A 24,042-nucleotide genomic window follows, 5' to 3' on the forward strand; every position below is an offset into this window, starting at 1 on the left:
CTGTACACCAGCGGATCCCATCCAACTTGAAGGAGCTGGAGCAGTTTTGCCTTGAAGAATGGGCAAATATCCCAGTGGCTAGATGTGCCAAGCTTATAGAGACATACCCCAAGAGTCTTGCAGCTGTAATTGCTGCAAAAGGTGTCTCTACAAAGTATTGACTTTGGGGGGGTTAATAGTTATGCACGCTCAAGTTTTCATTTTTTGGGACTTATTTCTTGTTTGTTTCACATCTCCAAAGTGGTAGGCATGTTGTGTAAATCAAATGATACAAACCACCAAAAAAATGTAATTAATTCCAGGTTGTAAGGCAACAAAATAGGAAAAATGCCAAGGGGGGTGAATACTTTAGCAAGCCACTGTAGGTGGATTTGATTGATGTGTCTTTCAATTGCACATACTGAGGCCTACACGCATGACTGTAAATTGCTTTTGATAAAAGTGTTTGCTAAATGGCATATATAAGGATCTGAGTGTGAGACACTTGGTCTATTATCGTTCCATTTTACTATGTAGTCTTAATTTATGCACTTCAGCAGTCAAAACATGCAAGCTCAGATAGTCTGGGATGTGATGTAGTCCATAGAAATTTCCCTCAGCATGTAGGCTATTTATTCTCCTTAGCTCTGTGATATTGGAGCTGACACCCAACAGCAAGGCCTTTGCACGAGCTTGAACTAGAGGTCTTCACGGGTCCTGGTGGACCAGATATACTGAGACCCGACCTGTTAGGGTACGGGTCGGGTCTACGTAGAGTTGTCCTCGCGTCCTTTCGTGTTTTGGGTCTGATTGTCGTCTGGTCTGTTCGGGTTGGGGTCTAACTTTTTGGACCCATGAAGACCTCTAGCTTCTTCCCAGTGGTCCACAAGCAGCATGGGAAAGGCAGTAGAGATGAAAGATCGACCTTGACGAAGGGGTTTCATTCACTGACTAATCAATGGAGAGATGATCAAGGAAACGCACTGTAGATGCAATTGTATTGTTACACCGCTCAGTTTAAAAATGGGAGGACGAGACATTGATCCCAACACTCCGTTTGGTCAAACTGTATGAAACCAGGCAAGTGTAACAATCGCCCATTGGATTTTTGTTCGTCCAGCGAGCTTTCAAGGACGTGTAAACAAAACACCTGGGACAGGATATCGAGTTTGACACATTTACTATTTACATTATGCCTCAGTGAAGCTTTAAATGCTTGATTTGTAGTCAATGTTGTCAGCCTCTGTCTTTCGAGCCTTGGGCAGCGCTCCTACTCATTTATGAATACAGACCTGCACCGAAAAAAGTGTCTTATCATCTGCATACTAATGTAAACAGTGCTTTAGTAACTTACATTATATTCAGTCAGAGGCTTAAAAATAGGACATGCAATACAATTACGATTATAATATTTGGACTTTTCCAGAAGGATTTCTGATAGTCCCTAACCTTTGTAACCAAAATATGAATATGTCTGTTTAATAAAACAAGCCCAACGGTGTGGTTCCTCCGACTGTGCTACTCTCCCACTGCCTCACTGGGTTTAAAAATAGAGGCACGACACAGCCAGACGCAAACGGCTCATAAGAGTTTACCCGCCTCGCCTTCAGAAGGGGAGACAGTGACTGACAGCAGCGTGCCACCAGAGCCCGGCGATGAGCTGATGAGACAGGCCCCCTGATATGGTAATCTAGAGATCACCCCCTCCCCCCCACGGAAGGTTTGGCTTCCATCAGCCGGGAAGTTTAATGACGCCTGATCGTATCCAGGGGTTACAAATGGTCAAAACAACTCAGTGGCACAGCTGTGGAAGCATGTGGGTTATCTCGGTTTTGATCCAGATTTATTTGAATGGTTCACTACATGACAAAAGTATGTGTACACCTGCTCGTCTAGCTGCTATAACGCCCTCCACTCCTCTGGGAAGGCTTTCTATTAAAAGTTGGAACATTGCTGCGGGGACTTGCTTCCATTCAGCCACGAGCATTAGTGAGGTCGGGCACTGATGTTGGGCGATTAGGCCTGGCTTGCAGTCAGCGTTCCAATTCATCCCAAAGGTTTTTGATGGGCTTTAGGTCAGGACTCTGTGCAGGCCAGTCAAGTTCTTCCACACCGATCTCAACAAACCATTTCTGTATGGACCTCCCTTTTTGCACTGGGGCATTGTCATGCTTAATCAAGAAAGGCCCTTCCCCAAACTGTTGCCACAAAGTTAGAAGCACAGAATCACATAGAATGTAATTGCATGCTGTAGCGTTAAGATTTCCATTCACTGGAACTAAGGGGCCTAGCCTGAACCATGAAAAGCAGCCCCAGACCATTATTCCTCCTCCACCGAACTTTACAGTTGGAACTATGCATTTGGGCAGGTAGCATTCTCCTGGAATCCACCAAACCCAGATTCGTCCATCAGACTGCCAGATGGTGAAGCGTGGTTCATCATTCCAGAGAACGCCTTTCCACTGCTCTAGAATCCAATGGCGGCGAGCTTCACACCACTCCAGCCGACGCCATGCATTGCGCATGGTGATCTTAGGCTGCTCGGCCATGGAAACCCATTTCATGAAGCACCCGACGAACAGTTATTGTGCTGACGTTGCTTCCAGAGGTAGTTTGGAACTCAGTAGTGAGTGTTGCAACCGAGGACAGACGATTTTTATGCGCTTCAGCACTCAGCGGTCCCTTTCTGTTATCTTGTGTGGCCTACCACTTTGCTGTTGAGCCATTGTTGCTCCTAAACGTTTCCACTTCCCAATAACAGCACTTACAGTTGACTGGGGCAGCTCTAGCAGGACATACATTTGATGAACTGACTTGTTGGAAAGGTGGTATCCTATGACGTTGCCACGTTGAAAGTCACTGAGCTCTTCAGTAAGGCCATTCTACTGCCAATGTTTGTCTATGGCGATTGCATGGCCTTGTGCTCGATTTTATACACTTGTCAGCAGCAGATGTGGCTGAAATAGCCAAATCCACTAATTTGAAGGGGTGTCCACATACTTTTATATAGTGTGTTTTTTATGATATAGTAAGGACAGAGGATATTATTGAGACTGTGTGTTGCATCAAAATAACATTACTGGTGCAAATGTTACAGCTCACTATTAGTTTGTGGAACTAACCATCTATCCTGAGCTCAACTAACTTGATTGTTACATTTATTCTAATAATACATATAAAGAAACAATGTGAGGGGTGCAGTCATGTTAAGTTGTCACTTCATCAATTAGGCTAAAACCTACAATGGCATTCCAATTACAGACCACTTGCTTCGTCATAGCAACAAGTGACATTGTGTGCTGTACTGATTTTGTGACTGTGATGATTGAAAGAGTTTTCACTTAGTTTTCACTCGGCAGTGATTCACTAATCACCATGGCAGCACCACTCACAGCCCTTTACTATCCTTTTATGATATTGTCATCATGGTAGCACGATGGCAAACTGGTTTCATCATTTGAAAGCAGACATATAGTATTTGTTTTCTATCAAATACTTAAACCGTAAGATTTAGCTTGCCTGGACTGCCAGATTCCATTGCTTGTGTGTGTGTATCGTATTGTTTCTTAAGGGAAAACCCATGTGTATATAAAGACCAACCTCATCGACACCGCCGGGCCCAGTCAAACGCGTTAACCTGGAGTGTTTTCACTAGGAAGCAAACTGAACGAAACTTTTATCCAACTTTTATTGCAAAAATATTTTCGTTGGAATAGATTTTGCTACGGTTTGCTCCATTGAATACACCTCCATGAAAAGTGAAAACATTCTTGTTGTTCAGAAAGGTGGGTTGATGCACAAAACTGGATGCAAACCACAAAACTGCACACGGGCATAAGATCTGCCTCAGGAGGGAGACATTTTCACCTTGTATGTGTGTTTCAATGTACCATTCGATAGAACATTTTCAAGCTTTTAAATCAGCTTTAAAACAATTTACTGCGTTTTAATGAGTATTCAACTCATGGAACAGTTGTTTTTCAAAACTGACATTGGTTTCCGAAATAAAATAAATATAAGCATTACATTTTGCTTATGATTTAACCTAGTTTCGTACTTGTCCGGTTTATTCATATTAAAGTTCTCCCCTTCACCGGTTTGAAATGCTGAGTGATTTAACTGGGTATAGCTGAATAGAGACCAAAGACGGATGTTATACAAACTCTACAATTTATTATAATTTTTGTAATGTCTTGGAATATCAGACGTGGAGTGGCAGGCGTATTGCCACTAAAGGGAGCTTTACAATGAATTATGCCTGACTAGGCAGTCTTTCCACAGACATTTAGTTATACAGGATCATTCATCACGGTGCAAGTGGGAGCCACATTAAGTTAATGGGATGTTCTTATTCGCATGGACTCTCATGTCATTTGTTTTGTTGTTTACATACACCTTTTTAATAGAGATGGGAGTCTCTGTTAGTGTAACATTTCTTTTTACTAAATATCAAAGTCCCTCCACAAAGAAAACCATTCTGTATCAGAGAAGTTTGAGCAGATACTATTTGATAGACAATGTACTCACCTGGTGTGTGTGTGCACAGTTAGGCTACAGGCCAGACTATGCAATGTGATTGCCCCTCAGCTGATAATAAAGATAATTGCCTCTATCCCAAATTGGACCAAATTAAAAAAGGACAATGTAAAAGAACTGATCTAAACTTTCACTTTGAGCTCCTGCATTTCAAACCGTACATAGAGCTTTTGAATTTCTCCTTGAGATATTTTTCAGAAGTGTAAGTCTCTGCAAAGTCATCCCTTCACCACAGGTCAAACTGGCTTTTGTAGCTGACTTTTAATGGCTTTGTTTAATGGAGTCGACTCCACTTTTAAAATAACCCTTTTAGAACAGGTCATTGGGCCATACCAGACTTTGAAAGATATAAATTGCCTCCTACTCGATCTCACATCTTTAAAATCATTAATTCTGTCTTCTTCACATTCCTGCAAACTAGGGGTTGTTTAAATATTTCATTTGCCGTCTTGCTTGTGCTCATAATTTTGCCATCACCACTTAAAAAGCTGTTCATAAATGTCAGAGATGTTACTAACAAGCCATGATCGTGTATCTTGTCATAAGCAATAACAACATACAGTAATTTACGGATCTGTTGTTTACATGATGATTAATGATCAGGAGGGGGTAATTCATTGACTTAGTAACCATTGTCATTCCCAATGTTGGAAATGTGTGGTGTATGCTGGTATGTAGCAGATGACATGCACAGCATGTTGTTTGCAGCTAAGTGCTTCACCTCTGGCTGTTGTAATTAGTTTGTTTTCAACCCCCTTTCCCCCCAAATGTGCCTTGAATGTGTAATTTCAACACTTTTACCATCACAAGAACTATCTACAAAATGTCCATCCTCTTCAGCAGTGAACCCTAGCTTTAGCACAATGTTTGATGACTTATGAGTTTGAGTGTTTTAAAAAAATTATTTCCCTAAGCAGCAGTCCTTTTCTCATAACAGTGAAATCAGTCATCCAACTTCTATAGAAGCTATCGCCTTAGTTTTTTATTATCTACAGACAGTCATTGTGTATATCTGGTTTTTTTCCCGCTTCTCTGCTGCCAAAGATATCTGATCCATTTTGCAAATCGGCACAGATGGCCCCTGCTAACACTCTGTCGGCATCAACCAGTTAACCACAAGGGATTTCTCCACACAATTATCTGAATTATACGAGGAGGAAATATACTGCTCAAAAAAATAAAAGGAACACTTAAACAACACAATGTAACTCCAAGTCAATCACACTTCTGTGAAATCAAACTGTCCACTTAGGAAGCAACACTGATTGACAATAAATGTCACATGCTGTTGTGCAAATGGAATAGACAACAGGTGGAAATTATAGGCAATTAGCAAGACACCCCCAATAAAGGAGTGGTTCTGCAGGTGGTGACCACAGACCATTTCTCAGTTCCTATGCTGCCTGGCTGATGTTTTGGTCACTTTTGAATGCTGGCGGTGCTTTCACTCTAGTGGTAGCATGATACGGAGTCTACAACCCACGCAAGTGGCTCAGGTAGTGCAGCTCATCCAGGATGGCACATCAATGCGAGCTGTGGCAAGAAGGTTTGCTGTGTCTGTCAGCGTAGTGTCCAGAGCATGGAGGCGCTACCAGGAGACAGGCCAGTACATCAGGAGACGTGGAGGAGGCCGTAGGAAGGCAACAACCCAGCAGCAGGACCGCTACCTCCGCCTTTGTGCAAGGAGGAGCAGGAGGAGCACTGCCAGAGCCCTGCAAAATGACCTCCAGCAGGCCACAAATGTGCATGTGTCTGCTCAAACGGTCAGAAACAGACTCCATGAGTGTGGTATGAGGGCCCGACGTCCACAGGTGGGGGTTGTGCTTACAGCCCAACACCGTGCAGGACGTTTGGCATTTGCCAGAGAACACCAAGATTGGCAAATTCGCCACTGGCGCCCTGTGCTCTTCACAGATGAAAGCAGGTTCACACTGAGCACGTGACAGACGTGACAGAGTCTGGAGACGCTGTGGAGAACGTTCTGCTGCCTGCAACATCCTCCAGCATGACCGGTTTGGCGGTGGGTCAGTCATGGTGTGGGGTGGCATTTCTTTGGGGGGCCACACAGCCCTCCATGTGCTCACCAGAGGTAGCCTGACTGCCATTAGGTACCGAGATGAGATCCTCAGACCCCTTGCGAGACCATATGCTGGTGCGGTTGGCCCTGGGTTCCTCCTAATGCAAGACAAGACCACCTCATGTGGCTGGAGTGTGCCAGCAGTTCCTGCAAAAGGAAGGCATTGATACTATGGACTGGCCCGCCCGTTCCCCAGACCTGAATCCAATTGAGCACATCTGGGACATCATGTCTCGCTCCATCCACCAATGCCACGTTGCACCACAGACTGTCCAGGAGTTGGCAGATGCTTTAGTCCAGGTCTGGGAGGAGATCCCTCAGGAGACCATCCTCCACCTCATGAGGAGCATGCCCAGGCATTGTAGGGAGGTCATACAGGCACGTGGAGGCCACACACACTACTGAGCCTCATTTTGACTTGTTCTAAGGACATTACATCAAAGTTGGATCAGCCTGTAGTGTGGTTTTCCACTTTAATTTTGAGTGTGACTCCAAATCCAGACCTCCATGGGTTGATAAATTGGATTTCCATTTATTATTTTTGTGTGATATTGTTGTCAGCACATTCAACTATGTAAAGAAAAAGTATTTAATAAGATTATTTCATTCATTCAGATCTAGGATGTGTTATTTTAGTGTTCCCTTTTTTTTTTTTGAGCAGTGTATATAGTGGTAGAACATTATTAAAACCAAACAGATAAGGGCCTCCCAAGGACTGCAAGCGGTCTAAGGCATCGCAGTGCTTGAGGCGTCACTACAGTCCCAGGCTGTGTCACAGCCGGCTGTGACCGGGAGACCCATGAGGTGGTGCAGAATTGGCTCAGCGTCGTCCGGGTCAGGGGAGGGTTTGGCCGGCCGGGATTTCCTTGTCCCATCGCTGTAGCGAGTTCTTGTGGCAGGCCGGGTGACTTTGGTCGCCAATTGGACTGTGTTTCCTCCAACACATTGGTGCGGCTGGCTTCCGTGTTAAGCGACTTGTTTCAGAGGATGCATGTCTCTCGACTTTCGCCTCTCCCAAGTCCGTAGGGGAGTTGCAGCGATGGGACAAGACTGTAACTACCAATTGTATATTATGAAATTGGGGAGAAAAAGGGGTAAAAAAATGTATGTGTATAGATATATATATATATATATATATATATATATATATATATATATAGAGAGAGATAGAGAGAGAGAAATAGAGATAGATTTATATATATATAGATATTCCCTTTGGGGATTGCTGCATCCATTGGGATATGAAATGATACAAGAATGAAGGTTCATGTTCACGTCTAATATTAATTCTCGATTCAACCCAGTTAGATACAATAATCTGATAGGATTGATTACAATATGACCGGTAATTAAAATAAGGACATTTTATATTGGCCCTCCTGTAGACCTAAATGTTTTGGAAATGATGAAATCAATGATCTGCCCATCAATGGGCTGGACGTAATACCCACCGTTTGTAGACACTTCTTGGCATGTGCATCATATCCATGTTAGACATCTGCACAGCATTACCCAGCCATTCGCACCCGGCCGTTATGCATGCCTTCTTGAAAGCAGCTAGCCATTTAGATCTTAACCACAAACCCCCTGGAGACTCTGAAGAGTTTTACATTGATCAACATCATCAACACAACCAGTGGGTGTTTTCTTCTTTGACATTCTCAGCAAACAGATCCATAATACATTACTATTAGTGATGGGGAGGGATCGATAGTTACATATCAGGATGTTTTGACAATATCACAATATTATTTTTGCGCTAGTTGGCTGTACCTGCACCAAAATTCTAGTAATTTTCCTTCATAGCTTGTTCTCCATCTTCTTTTTAAATTGGGAGCAATTTGTTTTCAGCACTTTTATTTCCATGACTGATCCAAACTCATTTTCTCATGCTCTCTATTGTCCCTCTGCAGCAGACATATGGTGAGCAATATGTTTGGAACATCGAATCGCAATGCAAATAGAATTGTGAGAATCGCAATACATATTGTAGCGGCACCTAAGTATTGTGATAATATCGTCTTGTGAGGTCCCTGGCAATTCCCAGCCCTAATTACTACAGGTCACGCTATAATGAAATTACACAAAAAAGAAAAGGGGAAAATCCCACTTCCCTATTTTTTAAATATTGAATCATTCAGCATGTATTTTAATAGATCTGTGTCTTAGCACCCCAATAATGCAATCAGAGACTTTTAGAAAGCAGCTGAAGGTACGTTCAGAACCATGGTGCCTGCTTTTGACTGAGAAGGATGGTGGGATAACGGGTCAGAGTGCATGCCGCCATTGACCCATTTCGTTTGAGTTGTACTGTGTTGAGTCAGTCATCAACACTGTTACTCGCCCATTGTGATTGGAGGAAAAGCTTTGGAAGCCGTACATATTTGTCTAAAATGTTTGTATTGCTTGGACTGATCAATTTGACTTTTGTGGCGCTGTTCTCTATCACTGTCCGTTGTCTTTTTCTAAAGGCTCTTGGTAGGCTATTTGCTTGTCATCAGCAGAAAATAGACGCTTTGACGTTTTTAGAGACCAGACCTCATTGACAGTTGGTCAATAGGACAAACCATGAGCAGTGACAACCTTTCTTTGCTTCTGACTCTACCCCTGACTTGAACCAAGGACACTTAGATTGAACACAGATGACACACATTATACCTTTCCTATTTCTTCGCCATGTTCATGATCCCTTCAAGCGATAATTGCCTGAAGGGATTTCCTCTCAGCAACCAGGATTTTCCCACCAAATCCCGTGTTTGGACAGACGGTTGCGGGCGCTCACTCGCTATGTCCACTTTCCGCGCTTTTTTCCAGCCACCTCATATTCTTCAGCAAACTTTTTTGTGATACCTTGCCATTGAAGGACGGTAGCCTAGCCTATACTGTAAATCAGAAGGACAAAGCTAGTCCTTCATATGGAGAGCTTGCCCGCTGTCTTCCATGCAGGATGTCCACAGTAAGGCTTTTGAAACATGTTAACATGTTAACACCTAGGCTAAGACAGATGGAACAGCAGTCAATGTTATCTGCAGCAGCATGCTGTCCTGACTTCAAACCCCTGGCTTTTGTGTGACTGTCCACCTGCAGACAATGCCATTGACTGGCCATTCACTGCCTGTCCAGCCGGCAGCAATTGGGTGTACAACTGATTGGACCCATTGTCCACCTATATCTGTCAATAGAGCCATGAGGGTTAACAGCCAATAACAACTCACTGTGTAAATGGTCCAATCCATATCATACCAGTATATGATGCATGCTATCATTTTAGCTATAGCAGGCTATGTGTTCATTTTGTATCGATACACATATATAAAATATGGCTAAGATGGCATGAAGGGAGTTGAGAACTAACGTGTGATGGTATGGAGCAAGCCCAGGGCACCCTGGCAACTTGGGTGTTGTGAAAATAAATCACTGTCACTCGTTTGAGATGAACAATTCTCCCAAAAAGCCCTGGGGCTTGATGGCAATAAAAATTAAGGAGGCATATGTTGCCCATTAGAGTGAGCGATAAGCCTATTGTCAGACCTAAGGGGTCTCGTGTCCTTTTGATGTAGGCATGCGGCATCTGTAGATGTTTACTTGTGTGTATGTGACATTCTCCTTTGTGTGTCTGCGTGTGTGTCTGCAAGATCCAAAGAGGCCGCTAAGAAATGTCTCTGCATCGTAAGAGTCCCTCCACCATTCATTGTGAATGCAGCTCCACTACGGGTTGCCTCAGTTCACAGCTTCTAATTGCCATCCCCTTCACAGGCGATGCCTCTGTAAATATGATGGGTTCATTTTAACGCGCTCCCAAAAAACAACCTAAACACCAAAGCCGTATTGCATGCCTGAGCAGACCGCTTCAGGTTTTGGCTAATCTGAGAACAGGCAGAAGAACTAGTTTTTGCCTGTCCGCCGATCGTCATCGTTTTGATTGATGATGGCTCCTGTCTCCTCTTGGTCCTGTAGATTCACGTCAGCACAATGTCTACTCTGGGGTACCTGGCTAATATCTAGGTATGCATGGTGGGAAACTAATAAACAAGGAATGGGGTTACATGTTCAACAACAGAAAATGTAATTACTTTCTCCCCAGTGGTGTTCATGTGTGTGGTTTATCATTCTGGAATCATCTTTGTCATGGGGTTTTGGCATTAAAACCTCAGTTACTCTAAACGTTAAAGTTCTGCTGCAAAGACATTTGCCCATCGACAAAGAGAATCCCACTGGGTTATGGTGCTTATTCATCGATTGCTGGCTTTCCATGATGCTACTTAATGATTTAATTCTGTCGTTGCTATTGCCTGTGCAAAAGGAACTCCAGCTTCCAGACAGACACACACTGTTGATGTAGTGGACTTTGACTTCTTCCTCTTCCTCCATGGCCCGGCCTCCAGACTCCTGGTGATAACATCCCCCCCAGCGAATATGGCAGGCCAGGCAGGCTGGAGAGCAGCGAGACAAAGCTATGAGAGAGAAAACATGTAATCTGTTCCAAAAATCAATCTCTCAGCCTGCCTGGCCTGCCATGTAAGACAGAGAAACAAAAGCCTCAGGTTTGCCAGTGGCACATAGTGCTCCATGATAAGGAATCAGTCTCGGAATGGAGAGGCGCTCTCCATTGATGCGGCCGAATGTCATTTTCTGACACTGGCACCTCTGGACACGTCGGCAGGCAGATGTTGTCGGAAAATGGGAACTATATGGGGACTTTCACTGTTTGATTCTATTCCCACAAAAAAAGGTTTGACCAGATTCACACATTGCCTGTTCTGTCAGTTGATAATGCCTTCCTTTGGAAAGACAATCAATCAAACATACAGTATCTATTTTATGTTCATCTGTAACTATGATGTATGGAGAACACTCTTTCTCTCTCTCTCTTCCCATTGGTGTCTGTCTGCCCTCATGTCTTCAATTATTAATCGCTACGGTTACAGCATCCGTATGCACTGGAGAGGTTATGATTGGTCCATCGACCCCATGTTTTATTCACCATCCATCTATCTCCATTCTGGGGCTGTAACCTCCACTGAGAAGATCTTGAAGAAATCTGTCTCTCCCCAGCGTTTCACTGAAATGACACCATGGGCGACTAGAGATGTGTGCTGGTGACTGAATGACTCACTCCTCTATTGTACTGTGGGATTATATGATTCTACCTTTACTGATGTGCTGCCAGACTTCATGTGCTGACATCAGAGGTGTGAGTTATGTGATGTTGGTGTAGGCTTTATCAGTCTATCGTGGGTGTGCGAATATATGCGTAGGCCTACATACACCAACATTTTTAAGTAATTGTAGATGGCCATGCACATGTAGCTTATGTTGCAGACTCGTAAACACATTATCTCATCTGGTGACTTTATCCTGGTTGTCTTCTCCTTCAGCTTTGGTGGAGCCCTCTAGTGGCCGGAGGTTAAGGCGTTGGATGTTACGCTACTACAAAAACAATCATTGTTTTGGTGGTTGTTTGGAAAACTATAATGTTGGTCTTACCCTATAAAATTATTTAAAAGGAGGATGTGCATCATTCTGTAGGCTTGTAATCTACTATTCAATTGCAGTGCAATGTTGCTTTTATTTTGTTCTCGTTGATGTTAGCTTGAAATTTTGCCGTCAATAAAAAAACACAACATTCCCATCTCCAGTGAGAACCCAGCTATGTTGAACTTTGATAGCGAGCTACATACTGCATTTTACACCTGTAACACACATTACCCTTCATATGTCCTTAGTACCTCTCCTGCAATAACACACATCTGATCTTTGAGATCCCTGACTCCCAGGGGCCTTTTAGAGTGATATTTAGTGACATAACACTGTGAATGAGACACTTACCAGTAAACGATCACAAGACCAGAGGCCATTTTCATTAAATACAGTATGTTGGTAAATTTGTATATTTTTATTGCACTATGCTAAATTATTCATGCGAGGAGAAGATGAAAATATTGTTTTCATTTGTCCTTGAATTTACATTCTGTGTAAGAGCTGCGTAAACCTGAGCAAAATGTAAATTAAAATGGGTATCGATGTTTCTTTATGGGGGACTTACGGTACTCGATGTAACAAAGGTGTTATCAGTCAAGCTGTTATCCACTTATTTTTTTGCCTTCGTTTGACTGAACTGTTCACTGAAAGGATGGTTCAGTGGGTGGATGGAGAACAGCTCAGAAGAATTCATGAACCAGTCGGTGGTATTATGAACAGTTCTTTAGCAGCCCAGTAGGTGGTGGTATGATCACTGGCTTTTAGCTTCCCGAGTTAATGCACACCCCTTCCCTCCATCCCATTTAATATGATAGGGTAATCAATTAGCTTTTTATGCTTTTGGCACAGGTTCCAGATTCAAATGAAGTCTCCTTCCAAGCTACAATTCAGTTAGACAAGGGCTTAAACCATCAAAGCTAGAGTCCTTAATTCAAATCAAATGTGATTTGTCACATGCGCTGAATACAACAGACCTTACAGTGAAATGTTTACTTACAAGCCCTTAACCAACAATGTTTAAGAAAAATAAGTGTTAATAAGTAAAAAATAGATAAGAAAATGTTTTAATAATTAATAATTAAAGAGCAGCAGTAAAAATAACAGTAGCGAGGCTATATACAGGGGGTACTGGTACAGAGTCAATGTGCGGGGGCACCGGTTAGTCGAGGTAATTGAGGTGATATGTACATGTAGGTAGAGTTAAAGTGACTATGCATAGATAATAAACAGAGTAGCAGCAGCGTAAAAGAGGGGAGGGGGGGGACAATACAAATAGTCTGGGTAGCCATTTGATTAGCTGTTCAGGAGTCTTATGGCTTGGGGGGTAGAAGCTGGAAGCCTTTTGGACCTAGACTTGGCTCACCGGTACCGCTTGCCATGCGGTAACAAAGTGATACCCCGTCTCTGTTTTGGTAAAAAGCTGTGGGATGGGCCTGGAGAAATGTAACCACTCTCAAATTCATAGACGAAGCTATGGGTGCAAGGACTGACCATCCAGGAGATCAACATTATAGTTTAAACCATGTGTTGATGCTATACAGTGTTAGCTAACGTTTACATTGTTTATAGACATTGGAGTTAAACAAGTTTATATTGTGTGTTCTGATGGTACGACAATTGAACTAAGCTCATGAGGCATGTATAAGTTATTCATTTATAAGTCCCAAAATGTATGTAGCAACTAAGGATTCTAGCTTTATGTTACAATTAAGCACTGAAATGGAAGCCGCTAGTAGTATATAGATTGAAGTTTCCACTTTCCTAATTGACTATGTTAATCTGTGGCGCTGTTGTCCCTGTAGCTTTCCATCGCCCTTTCAAATGGACTGTTTCTCATTATTACCATGTGATGTGATCAATTCGTGCTCCCATGGGAAACAATGTATTTATTAGGCCCGGGACAATAACAGCATCGCAATATTTTTTCATGGCAAAAATCTAAACGGTGTGCTATAGCTTGGAAAATAAATACATGTGACTCTGGATGACAACATAATGATGTTTATTTCCAACATTAAGGCTGTTTTCCTAAAGAAGTTAAATCCACTTTGTTTTGTTTCCTTGTCATGATACTAACGAGTATCGCGGTACTGATTTCGTCCCGGCCCTAGTATTTATGTAAATATACAACTGTCCCTGTAGCCAATAGTTGTGCTCTAACCCAGTTTAGACCACTACTCACAGAATGTTGCCTACGTTTCTTCATGTAATAATGCCAGCAACCTGTACTGTGTGTTCATATGACTCACTAGCCTAGTGTCCATTGCAGATTGACCTGATTTGTTGATTGTCCCTTTTGGGGTAATTTAATATTTACACTCAGTGTAGAAAACATTAGGAACACCTTCCTAATATTGAGTTGCACTCCACTTTGCCCTCAGAACAGCCTCAATTTGTCGGGGCATGGACTCTACAAGGTGTTAAAAGCGTTCCACAGGGATGCCGACCCATTTTGACTCTAATGATTCCCACAGTTGTGTCAAGTTGGCTGGATGTTCTTTGGGTGATGGGCTGTTCTTCATACACACGGGAAACTGTTGAGCGTGAAAAACCCAGCAGCGTTGCGGTTCTTGACACACTTAAACCAGTGTGCCTGGCACCTACTACCATACCCCGTTCAAAGGCACTTAAATCTTTTGTCTTGCCCATTCACCTTCTGACAGGCACACATACACAATCCATTTCTCTATTGTCTCAAGTCTTAAAAATCCTTCTTTAAATCGGTCTCCTCTCCTTCATTTAAACTGATTGAAGTGGATTTAACAGGAGACATCAATAAGGGATCATAGCTTTCACCTGGTCAGTCTATGTCATGGAAAGAGCAGGTGTTCCTAATGTTCTGTACACTCAGTGTAAGTACGCAGTGTGTAATGTGTGAGACTGTATCCTTTAGTACCACTGAAAAATAGGGGTAGGGTGGTAGAGAATCAAATGACCATAACTGTAATAAGAAACCTTAGGTGCTGGCTTAAGACCTGTAGCAACCACTACAGAATGTACCGTCAGAACAAGGATGAGGCGGATGTCCAGGTTAAGGGGAGTTTAATGGAAGAAGATGTCCACATTCACACACACATTACACACATATCTGACCTCTCTTGGTTTAGATAACTGAGAATCATGTCTAGTGAGAACTGACATAAACTATGTGGTCGTTTAGATGCACGCACAAATAAACATCAGACATACATGTACAGGGATTCAGTCCACAGGAGGAAAAGTTCAGCAGGAGGGCAAAATGTGGAAGTGCTCATCAGGATGGGGAAAGCACGTTTCTGACCACACAGCGTGCTGGGGTCATAGACTAACTGAAACTGAAGTCCCGGGAATCAAGGCAACTGATGTGGTTGAAGGAGATGTGGTAATAAGTATTTGGCGTGACCTTGACCAATAAGACACTAACAAAAGTGGGGGACCTCTGAATAGGAGACTAAGCTTCCCGACCAGAACTAACCATAAAGGATGGCTAGAGTCAGCTGACTGAAGCTGGCCGTTTGGACTGAAGCTGGCCATTTTAACAACCACAGCTCCTCTCTCTACCTCCCTCCCTCTCGCTCTTTTATTCCCTCCCTCCTCTGCCTCTTTCCCGTCTCAGAGAGCGCTACTGTCAGAGGGAACATAGTTAATTCTCTCCTCATCCGTAGCGCTCACATACACTAATCTCCCTTGACAGAGAGAGATGCATAGATAAAGAGTGAAAGAGAAAAAGACACACTTTAAACACTTCAGGAGCCACGTTACGTTTTTGGCACCCTTACACTATTCTCTTACTTCTTAGCAACTCTGTGGGACATTTCCTGTATGCCTCTAGCAGACTTTCTGGGACTCTAAGGCAGATGTCTTCTCCTCATCCACCGTTCAGCTTCCATCCCACCCTGTCTGGATTTGGGGAGTGAGCAGGCGTGTGGGTGGGCGCGACGGAGGTGGAGTGGGAGCGTGCGACGGAGGTGGAGAGGGAGCGCGCGACGGAGGTGGAGAGGGCGCGGGGGAACTGGAGCGCAGGGGGCGCAGATCCCGAGCGCGAGGAGGCTGGGTCGGGGGCTGGGGCTGCTTGGTCTGGGCATGGTGGAGGCATGCTGAACGCTTTGTGGGAGACTGAGGGGCTGCAGGCGGTGGGAATCGTGGTGCTGGTGTGTGCGTCGCTCAAGCTGCTGCATCTGCTGGGACTCATCAACTTCTCAGAGGGTAAGAGACAGTGATGAACAGAAACAGAGGTAGAAAGGAGAGCGGGACAGGGAGAGAGAGAGCAAAGAGAGAGCGAGGGGCTGGGAATAGTTTGGGGGAGTTTGAATTGTAGTATATGCAAGAGTGATTTGTCCATTGGTCGTTCTCCTAACTTGATTATACTCTGTTGTAATTTGCTTGGATATGTTGCTATATGTAACATGTTTTGTACTGTATTTGTAGTATATTCCTTTGGAAACATTGTCACTCCTTTCTTGCGAATAAGGCATGAATTTGGAGTTGTGTCTTAGAGAGCAGTATGTGAAACTGAGACTGGTGTTGCCAGCCAATATAAGAACAGGAATGGCAATACAGCACAGAGAGAGAGAGACGGGGTCAACTACTGTGTTAATTGAGGAGTTTCGGGAAGTGACTGCGGGACCGAGAACTCAGAAAGATGAGCTAGGGGGCGTACAAGAAGGGAGCATTAAGCAACACTGCATCAAAGGTAGCTGGGGAGTATATGGGTGCTGGAGGCTTAGGCAACTGAGAGACATTAAATAATCGCCACTTGTGCTTTATATTGGCCTACAGGCCAAGTTAGATTTGTGCCACTTTAATTTAAGTCGTTCAGCGTTTTAGGTTTCATAAAGCAGTATTTCCCATCTCCAGTCCTAGAGTAGGGGGGATTGGGGTAAATTGAGCAAAAGGGTTAGTTGAGCCACCCCTTGTTTCTAAGAAACCATACACAAAATGTATAATTTGACCAAATATTTAGGAAGAGGTCATCATTTCATGGAGTCTGTGAAGGAAGAAACAAAATGAATGTATTGTGTTAGAGGTTTTATGATGCTTCTATCTAAACCAAGGTAGATACTTTTACGATGGTTTTATATATCATTTGGGTTCTCTATACACCTCAATATGAGGTCCTAAACCTAGCATGAAAGTGCATCCTTGTAGCTGTGTGGGCTAATATAGTCTAAATGTTTGCCTTTGGGTAAATTGAGCCAACGGCTATGGGGTAAGTTTAGCCAAAGGCAAGTTGAGTGTAATTGAAGGCATTATTGCTGGGATATGAGGTAACAACAGGGCCTGGCCTATGTTAAAAGTGTTTTTAAAAAGTGCAAGGTGTTTGTTAGGTGTAAAGCCTGTGTTAAAATATGCTTAGAGTGATTAAAAAGGCAAACAAGTGATTTGTGATTGTGTTGAATTTTGTTTGGGAAATAAAGACAGTTAGTGGTAATATTTCATTCAGTACAGAAATGTGTAGACCCCTCAACAGACCTTGCCCCTATGCACAACTTACCCCATACACTGGGTAAGTTGTGCCAAGATACCACTCTATTTGGAGAAGTTATGTAATGTTTACATGAATTCTGATTATTTCCAGGGATATACAACATCCTGACCTGAGAGAGCCTTTTTTATGTCACTATTTAGGTTGGTCAGGGTGTGATTTGGGTGGGCATTCTATGTCCTTTTTTCTATGCTTTGTATTTCTTTGTTTTGGCCTGGTATGGCTCTCAATCAGGGACAGCTGTACGTCGTTGTCGCTGATTGGGAGTCATACTTAGGCAGCTTGTTTTCCTTTGGGGTTTGTGGGTAGTTCATTTTCTGTTTAGTGTTTTGCACCTGACAGAACTGTTTGGCTGTCGGTTTCTTGTTTTTTTGTTTAAAGTGTTCTATCTTTAATAAATTCATGATGAGCACTAACCACGTTGTGCCTTGGTCTACTCTCTTCAACGACGGCCGTTACACATCCTGAAATATATTTACAGAAAGTATTCACACCCCTTGACTTTTTTCCACATTTTGTTGTGTTATAAAGTGTGATTAAAATCGAATTAAGTGTCATTTTTTTGTCACTGATCTACAAAACACTAATATAGAGTACCAGTTAAAGGTTTGGACACACGTACTCATTCAAGGGTTTTTCTTTATTTTTTACTATTTTCTACATTGTAGAATAATAGTAAAAACATCAACTACGAAATAACACATATGGAATCATGTAGTAATCAAAAACGTGTTAAACAAATAAAAATATATTTTATATTTGAGATTCTTTATAGTAGCCACACTTTACCTTGTTGACAGCTTTGCACACTCTTGATTAGATAGGTGTTCAACCCCCTGAGTCAACGTTAGAATCACTTTTGGCAGCAACTACAGCTGTAAGTCTCTTAAGAGCTTTCCACACCTGGATTGAGCAACATTTGCCCATTTATTATTTTCAAAAGTCTTCAAGCTCTGTCAAGTTGGTTGTTGATCATTGCTAGACAACTATTTTCAGGTCTTGCCATAGATTTCAAGAGGCAAAAGGTGCCTACTTTGAAGAATCTCAAATATAAAATATATTTTGATTTAACACTTTTTGTTGGTTACTACATGATTCCATATATGTGTTATTTTATAGTTTTGATGTCTTCATTATTATTCTACAATGTAGAAAATAGTACAAATAAAGAAAAACCCTTGAATGAGTAGGTGTGTCCAAACTTTTGACTGGTACTGTATACAGTGGGGCAAAAAAGTATTTAGTCAGCCACCAATTGTGCAAGTTCTCCCACTTAAAAAGATGAGAGAGGCCTGTAATCATAGGTACACTTCAACTATGACAGACAAAATGAGAAAAAAAAATCCACAAAATCACATTGTAGAATATTTAATGAATTTATTTGCAAATTATGGTGGAAAATAAGTATTTGGTCACCTACAAACAAGCAAGATTTCTGGCTCTCACAGACCTGTAACTTCTTCTTTAAGAGGCTCCTCTGTCCTCCACTCGTTACCTGTATTAATGGCACCTGTTTGAACTCGTTATTAGTATAAAAGACACCTGTCCACAACCTCAAACAGTCACACTCCAAACTCCACTATGGCCAAGACCAAAGAGCTGTCAAAGGACACCAGAAACAAAATTGTAGACCTGCACCAGGCTGGGAAGACTGAATCTGCAATAGGTAAGCAGCTTGGTTTGAAGAAATCAACTGTGGGAGCAATTATTAGGAAATGGAAGACATACAAGACCACTGATAATCTCCCTCGATCTGGGGCTCCACGCAAGATCTCACCCCGTGGGGTCAAAATGATCACAAGAACGGTGAGCAAAAATCCCAGAAGCACACGGGGGGACCTAGTGAATGACCTGCAGAGAGCTGGGACCAAAGTAACAAAGCCTACCATCAGTAACACACTACGCCGCCAGGGACTCAAATCCTGCAGTGCCAGACGTGTCCACCTGCTTAAGCCAGTAAAAGGCCAGGCCCATCTGAAGTTTGCTAGAGAGCATTTGGATGAGCCAGAAGAGGATTGGGAGAATGTCATATGGTCAGATGAAACCAAAATATAACTTTTTGGTAAAAACTCAACTCGTCGTGTTTGGAGGACAAAGAATGCTGAGTTGCATCCAAAGAACACCATACCTACTGTGAAGCATGGGGGTGGAAACATCATGCTTTGGGGCTGTTTGTCTGCAAAGGGACCAGGACGACTGATCCGTGTAAAGGAAAGAATGAATGGGGCCATGTATCGTGAGATTTTGAGTGAAAACCTCCTTCCATCAGCAAGGGCATTGAAGATGAAATGTGGCTGGGTCTTTCAGAATGACAATGATCCCAAACACACCACCCGGGCAACGAAGGTGTGGCATCATAAGAAGCATTTCAAGGTCCTGGAGTGGCCTAGCCAGTCTCCAGATCTCAACCCCATAGAAAATCTTTGGAGGGAGTTGAAAGTCCGTGTTGCCCAGCGACAGCCCCAAACATCACTGCTCTAGAGGAGATCTGCATGGAGGAATGGGCCAAAATACCAGCAACAGTGTGTGAAAACGTTGTGAAGACTTACAGAAAATGTTTGACCTGTGTCATTGCCAACAAAGGGTATATAACAAAGTATTGAGATAAACTTTTGTTATTGACCAAATACTTATTTTCCACCATAATTTGCAAATGAATTCATTAAATATCCTACAATGTGATTTTCTGGATTTTTTTTTCTCATTTTGTCTGTCATAGTTGAAGTGTACCTATGATGACAATTACAGGCCTCTCTCATCTTTTTAAGTGGGAGAACTTGCACAATTGGTGGCTGACTAAATGCTTTTTTGCCCCACTGTATATGCATGTATGTATGTATGTATGTATGTATGTATGTATGTATGTATGTATGTATGTATATAGTCTCAAATGCCATTGCTTAACCAATATTCATTGTGGTCATATGCAAACATGCTTTCAGTATCACACTGTTATTCTCAAGTTTTGATCTTGTGTTGTTCCTATGCGGTTCAACAAGCAAGTTCAAGTGTATCTAATATTTTTTGTTTATGACACACTGGACACTAAATTAGGCTGATATACTGTATGTTAAATCTTTAGTCCTTTACTTTGAAAGACAATAGTCCTAATTTTCAATACCAGCAGCGGTCATTGTATTGATCTTTTGCCATGGCGGTTGGATTAAGATATCAACCTCCACAGCGTGTGGTAGAAACCTGCTAAAACCAGATGATGTGGTCACTATCCCATAGATCAGATGATGGTGGCAATTATCATTCCCAACTAGCCTCTTCTAGAATGGAAGGATAGGCTGTTCAGGTAGTCTTGCAGATATCTGATAATTTGTTTATATATTTTTTATTTAGCCTTTATTTAACAAGGCAAGTCAGTATTAATCCAAATAATTTGGTAATCAAAGGTAGAATTGAAAAATGTAAATGTTCTTTTTTTTTATCACTGGAATATTCATCTTTGAGGTCTTGATCAAGGTACAGTAATATAAAGAACACTTACCCAACCTCATTGACCAATCAATCTCTTTCTATACTTGGTAAAAGATACATAGATGCACTCTTGTCCTTCCTCTTTTGCAACCATAGCCTGAATTTGATTAAACTAACTGAACATTTACTTGGTTCTCATTATGCTGGGGGTGTGCTCTGAGGTTCTCATTGCTGTCCATTACAGTAACCCATAGGACCCTCTGGTATGCCACAGTCCAGTAATAGTACTGTATGCCTTCACCTGCTATCCACAGATAAAACCTTCTAGATTATATTCCCATTCACAGCTGACTATAATGGCCCTTGTGTACAGTACAACCCAGGGAGTTTTCCATTAGCACGCTTGGATCACTTTGAGAAACACCAGGAAGTAGACTGGGGGCCATCTCTGCAAAACACACTATTTGTCAAATCAAATAAAATCACATGTATTTATATAGCCCTTCTTACATCAGCTGATATCTCAAAGTGCTGTACAGAAACCCAGCCTAAAACCCCAAACATCAAGCAATGCAGGTGAAGAAGCACGGTGGCTAGGAAAAACTCCCTAGAAAGGCCAAAACCTAGGAAGAAACCTAGAGAGGAACCAGGCTATGAGGGGTGGCCAGTCCTCTTCTGGCTGTGCCGGGTGGAGATTATAACAGTACATGGCCAAGATCTTCAAATGTTCATAAATGACCAGCATGGTCAAATAAAATTGTCCCATTTCATTTCCATGTTCTGGTAACATCACCTTGGATTAGACAAAGATTTTTTCTTCAAGAAGCACAAGACATTCTCTAAACACCCGACAGTGCCATCATCCCTGTTATTTGCAAGAGGAGGCTGATGCTGGCACTAAGACCGCACTCAGACAGCTGTATAAGGAAATAAGCAAACAGGAAACCACTCACCCAGAGGCGGCGCTCCTAGTGGCCGGAGACTTTAATGCAGGGAAACTTAAATCAGTTCTACCAAATTTCCATCAACATGTTAAATGTACAACCAGAGGGAAAAACATTCTATATCACCTGTACTCAACACACAGAGACGCGTACAAAGCTCTCCCTCGCCCTCCATTTGGTAAATCCGACCACAACTCTATCCTCCTGATTCCTGCTTACAAGCAAAAATTAAAGCAGGAAGCACCAGTGACTCGGTCTATAAAAAAGTGGTCAGATGAAGCAGATGCTAAACTACAGGACTGTTTTGCAGACTGCAACATGTTCCGGGATTCTTCCGATGGCATTGTACACCACATCAGTCACTGGCTTTATCAATAAGTGCATCGAGGATGTCATCCCCACAGTGACTGTACGTACATACCCCAACCAGAAGCCATGGATTACAGGCAACATTCGCACTTAGCTAAAGGGTAGAGCTGCCGCTTTCAAGGTGCGGGACTCTAACCCGGAAGCTTACAAGAAATCCTGCTATGCCCTGCGACGAACCATCAAACAGGCAAAGCGTCTTAACTAAGCTAAGGATCCTGGGACTAATCACCTCCCTCCGCAACTGGATCCTGGACTTCCTGAAGGGCCGCCCCCAGGTGGTGAGGGTAGGTAGCAACACATCTGCCATGCTGATCCTCAACACTGGAGCTCCCCAGGGGTGTGTGCTCAGTCCCATCCTGTACTCCCTGTTCACCCACGACTGCACGGCCAGGCACGACTCCAACACCATCATTAAGTTTGCAGATGACACAACAGTGGTAGGCCTAATCACCGATAATGACGAGACAGCCTATAGGGAGGAGGTCAGAGACCTGGCAGGGTGGTGCCAGAATAACAACCTATCCCTCAACGTAACCAAGACTAAGGAGATGATTGTGGACTACAGGAAAAGGAGGACCGAGCACGCCCCAGTCTCATCGACGGGGCTGTATTGGAGCAGGTTGAGAGCTTCAAGTTCCTTGGTGTCCACATCACCAACAAACTAGAATGGTCCAAACACACCAAGACAGTCATGAAGAGGACACTACAAAGCCTATTCCCCCTCAGGAAACTAAAAAGATTTGGCATGGGTCCTGAGATCCTCAAAAGTTTCTACAGCTGCACCATCGAGAGCATCCTGACTGGTTGCATCACTGCCTGGTACGGCAATTGCTCGGCCTCTGACCGCAAGGCACTACAAAGGGTAGTGCATACGGTCCAGTACATCACTGGGGCTAAGCTGCCTGCCATCCAGGACCTCTACACCAGGCGGTGTCAGAGGAAGGCCCTAAAAATGGTCAAAGACCCCAGCCACCTCACTCATAGACTGTTCTCTCTACTACCACATGGCAAGCGGTACTGGAGTGCCAAGTCTAGGACAAAAAAAGGCTTCTCAACAGTTTTTACCCCCAAGCCATAAGACTCCTGAACAGGTAATAAAATGGCTACCCGGACTATTTGCATTGTGAGCCCCCCCCAACCCCCCCGCAACCCCTCTTTTTACGCTGCTGCTACTCTCTGTTTATCATATATGCATAGTCATTACAACTATACACTCATGTACATACTACCTCAATTGGGCCGACCAACCACTGCTCCTGCACATTGGCTAACCGGGCTATCTGCATTGTGTCCCACCCACCACCCGCCAACCCCTCTTTTACGCTATTGCTACTCTCTGTTCATCATATATGCATATTCACTTTAACCATATCTACATGTACATACTACCTCAATCAGCCTGACTAACCGGTGTCTGTATGTTGCCTCGCTACTTTTATAGCCTCGCTACTGTATATAGCCTGTCTTTTTTACTGTTGTTTTTATTTCTTTACCTACCTATTGTTCACCTAATACCTTTTTTGCACTATTGGTTAGAGCCTGTAAGTAAGCATTTCACTGTAAGGTCTACACCTGTGGTATTTGGCGCACGTGACAAATAAACTTTGATTTGATTTGATGAACATCGGCAATCATCGGAAAGTAACAGAAATTAAAGCCGATGTTTTGTGGTCAGAGGCAATAGGGCTGCCAGATGCTGCGGTTAAAGGTCCAGTGCAGCTGTTTTTATCTCAATATCAAATAATTTCTGGGTAACAGTGAAGTAC

At 42.9% G+C, this 24,042-nt stretch overlaps 1 protein-coding gene across 2 annotated transcripts in view; it reads left to right on the forward strand.

Moving 5' to 3' along the window:
• The window catches only part of LOC106608614 (Kv channel-interacting protein 4), a 182,931-nt gene that overhangs the window by 96,431 nt on the left and 62,458 nt on the right, over positions 1–24,042 (forward strand). Inside the window, exon 1 of one of the 2 annotated variants that reach the window (XM_014206653.3) lies at positions 15,674–16,258. The exons of the other annotated variant lie outside the window; for it this stretch is intronic. Coding sequence (XP_014062128.1) covers positions 16,147–16,258 — 112 coding nt within the window. The 5' untranslated portion in view covers positions 15,674–16,146. Of the gene's footprint in view, positions 1–15,673; positions 16,259–24,042 lie in introns of those variants that run through there. 2 annotated transcript variants of the gene reach the window in all.

The sequence above is a fragment of the Salmo salar genome, chromosome 07 (genome assembly GCF_965601325.2).
Source record: "Salmo salar chromosome 07, fSalSal1, whole genome shotgun sequence".
Lineage (NCBI taxonomy): Eukaryota > Metazoa > Chordata > Actinopteri > Salmoniformes > Salmonidae > Salmo > Salmo salar.